Source organism: Mandrillus leucophaeus, unplaced genomic scaffold (genome assembly GCF_000951045.1).
Source record: "Mandrillus leucophaeus isolate KB7577 unplaced genomic scaffold, Mleu.le_1.0 Scaffold689, whole genome shotgun sequence".
NCBI classification, from domain to species: domain Eukaryota; kingdom Metazoa; phylum Chordata; class Mammalia; order Primates; family Cercopithecidae; genus Mandrillus; species Mandrillus leucophaeus.
In genome coordinates this window covers 926752-930605 of record NW_012107463.1, presented here as the reverse complement: position 1 = coordinate 930605, position 3854 = coordinate 926752, and the positions used below count along the sequence as shown (strand labels likewise).

The 3854-nt window shown below is 35.6% G+C and overlaps 1 protein-coding gene across 1 annotated transcript in view; it reads right to left on the bottom strand.

The window, feature by feature from the left end:
• Positions 1-3854, bottom strand: part of LOC105555501 (putative ankyrin repeat domain-containing protein 26-like protein) — a 55015-nt gene that overhangs the window by 32603 nt on the left and 18558 nt on the right. The window contains exon 5 of the mRNA XM_012002469.1: positions 638-705. Coding sequence (XP_011857859.1) covers positions 638-705 — 68 coding nt within the window. The remainder of the gene's footprint in view (positions 1-637; positions 706-3854) is intronic.

The following is a 3854-nucleotide window of genomic DNA, read 5'->3' as shown; positions in this document are numbered from 1 at the left end:
ATTCTCCTGCCTTAGCCTCCCGCGTAGCTGGGATTACAGACATGCGCCACCATGCGTGGCTAACTTTGTATTGTTAGCAGAGACAGGGTTTCTCCATGTTGGTCAGGCTGGTCTTGAACTCTCGACCTCAGGAGATCAGCCCGCCTCGGCCTCCCAAAGTGCTAGGATTACAGGCATGGGCCACACCATGCCCAGCAATGAAAACCATTTATTTTAAAAATTAAATAGAAGCTCCAATTTCATAACACATCCAGTTTGCTATAATGAGACTATAAATAAAACATACCACATACTAACTTAAAAATCCTTTTTCTTATTTATACAAAAAATATCATATAAGATTTTAGGGACTACGATTAAAGAAACGATTCCTTTCAGATAATACTGTTTGAGATTATGAATTATCTACACATAACTTTTTAAATAATTCTGAAATCTAACCTACTAAGAAGAAATTTAAAACACACACATATATGTGTATATGTGTGTGTGTGTATATATATATGTGTGGGTATATGTATATATGCAATTTACATAGTAAGCTTTTAAACTACTCTTTGGTGATTAAAACTTCCTAACTCTTATTTGTTAATCTATGGTAAGACCACCAAGAGTAATTTACTACCAGAAGTCTTACCTGGATTGCTATTTTGAGGATTTCTAGGTGTCTCGTTTTCTTTGTATTCAGACATTAGTTGGTGAATGCTATATCTAAAAACATAATAAGTAAAATTACTATTTAAAAACTGATATAAAAATAATTACCAAAAATATTAAATTCTTAGAGTATTTCAAATGATATCAGTGTTAATTTTAGAATTTTAATTATCCCATACACTTCTAATTTGTAAGCTCTACAAACTTCTCTTTAAGCTTCTAATTAAAGAAGAAAAAAAATAACATGAAGTACTCATGAACTGAAGGCAGTATAGTTCAGTGAATTAACTTGCATTAGCCTGACATAATGGAAAGTGTCTTAACTCAGAATAAGCCCTAGCTCCATAACCAAAAGCTACTAGTTCTTGGATAAGTTGCTTTTGTTAGGTTCAATGTGTTCTTCTAAAAAGCGAGAATTTTGCTGTCTTATTTTACTAGGTTGTTATAAAAATTTAGTGAGATAACATATTTTGAATGCTCAGAAAAATAGTGAACCAATGAAATAATTTGTTCTTGAACTTTATTATTGGTGAAACTATCTTAGAACTGCAAATAAAATCCAATGTGTATTTTTTGTAGGTTCTAATACTGAAACGTTGTGGTATTTGCAAAATGTTATTGAGTCCTAATTTTGTTTATTAGGTGTTCTACTCTTTGTGGCTTATAATTTAGGGCATCTCGTATATTTCATGGTTTGTAACTACATTTATAAACCTATTATCTCACTAAATTAGATAGCATAATTGTCTACTGTTACTGAGCTCATCAGTCATACCAAAGGCAAAAAACTAATAGATATCAAGACCTGCCTTAGACTACTATCCCTTCTTCACAGACTCAAACTCTGAACCAGTAGATCTTTGTTAGAATGATGCTTAATCTCCATGTTCACCTCCAATTGACATAAAAGATAAAACTCTTTTTGTAAGTTCCATGAAGTAGATGCAAGTTGACATTTTCTCATTTCTGAGATACATACTAACAATATATTTGCACACAGTATTCCGTGTTTTACTCAGCTCCATTCTCATTCCATAGATCACTGTATGTGAATATTTTTGTAGTGAAAATCACAATTTCAATATTAAGTGCCAACCATTTTGCTTTGACTCATGCTGTTTCCTTGGAGCTAGTCAGAAAATTGTGAAATGACCTTCCAGGGACTGCACAAAATATGAACCACTTCATGAATTTGTGTGTCAGCCTTATGCAGGAGCAATGCTAACTTTCTCTGTATTATTCCAGTGTTACTATGTGTGCTGCTGAAGCAAGCACAAAACCCTGCTTTACACGTGAATACTCATGAGTCATGGATGAGACTTAGCTCTGATAAACCCAATAAACATACTTGAGATTCAGATAATTCTATTGAATGGCTTCCTGTGAGGTAGAATATGAAAATATTTTTAAAACTTGAGGTAGAATTGCAAGTAATTAGGCCCAGCACGGTGGCTCATGCCTGTAATCCCAGCACTTTGGAAGGCTGAGGCAGGTGGATCACCTGAGGTCAGGAGTTCGAGACCAGCCTGGCAAACGTGGTGAAACCTCGTCTCTACTAAAAATACAAAAATTACCCAGGTGTGGTGGCACACGCCTGTAATCCCAGCTACTTGGGAAGCTGAGGTGAGAGAATTGCTTGAACCCGGGAGGCAGAGGTTGCAGTGAGCCAAGATCACACCATTGCACTCCAGCCAGGGCAACAGAGCAAGACTCCATCTCACAAAAAAAAAAAAAGAAAGAAAGAAAGAAATGCAAGTAACTTGGGAGATTTTCATTATTATGGAAATCAGATCACTTGAAGATAAAACCACAAATTGAAAAAAAAAAAAAAAAAGAAAACAGAAAAATTGGCACCACTGCTCTGAGGAAGGATAATATAGAACCTTCCACTCCCTAAGAAAATACGCTAACCAGCATATAAAGGAACCTCAGAGTACAGATCTGGTAACAATGGAGTAAGAAAACACTGTTCTCTTTCTGCAACATTATTTAACCTCTTTGACAGTTTAGAACAATCTCAACTAACATTTAATAGAGAAAAGACAAACAAGGGCCTCAAAGGATAACTTACCATGAAGGCCTCAGCTAAGTCTAGGCTAAGATGTGGGCTCCACATAAGGTTTTGAGTGTGGGGGAAGGTTGGTCAATTTTCTCACTATGTGTGTGGCTAAAGCTAGGATGCCCAGCTGTCAGAGCAGGATGCTGATGCTTTGGGAACAATGGCTGAGCATATATGTATGTGAACTAAAAAAGTTATAGCTATGAAGTCTATGTATGAATCACCATGAAAACTGAGGGCTCTGAATTAGTAAGCGAATCCTGGTGGGAAAAGTCAAGCATTAACAGACAGCAGAACCCCTTTTAATGGCAATAATTCAGGAAAAGAATCAATGGAAACAGCAGAATGATTAGAATGTCCTTTTCTTCCCTTCCTTCTGACTGGTAAAAGAGTGTCATTTTATCCTTCTTGGACTTAGAAACCCCTTAGGTTCTTGAAAAATTAAAGGAGGAGGGAATAGGAGATAGCCCTCAAAAGATAGTACGAGATTTTCTGCTAAACTGAACATTTCAACACCCAAATAATTAATTAGAGAAATGAGAGATGTGGCATTATTTTTATCCTGTGCATGTGGCTATACTTGGAGTAAAAGGGACAATGTTGGGATCTCTAAGATAAAGATCTCAAAAGTCCTCAGATAAAGAATTCTGCACCCATTGATATTTCTAACCAGTCTAGCCTTTTGCCTGATTTCTGGTTGATAAAGTGGACTAACTCACTGTCACTCCAAAACAACCTGAATTAAACTATAAAATCTCACCTGGTGTATAGGATGCAAGAACCATAATTATTTTAAACCTCAATTTAGTGTAAACTAGCTTTCTAATGTAAAAACTTGCCTACTAAAAGGACTAAAAATGGCATAATCTTCTGCAGCCCATCTAGATATATCTTGGGAAAACACATCAGCATTTTGCTGAAGAATACTGACTATACTTGCTGATTCACAATGTACAACAAGAACGAGGGCTGTTTTAAAACCAGAGAGATAAATTCTTTCTTAGGAACTTTAAGAAAGTTATTTAAAAAGCTAATTTGGTATCCTTTACCAATTTAATATTTTGCCTGTCCATGTAGAATTAAACATTTACATGTACTAACAAACATAAGCATCTTGGGTGCTCAAGTGTTCGTCTTC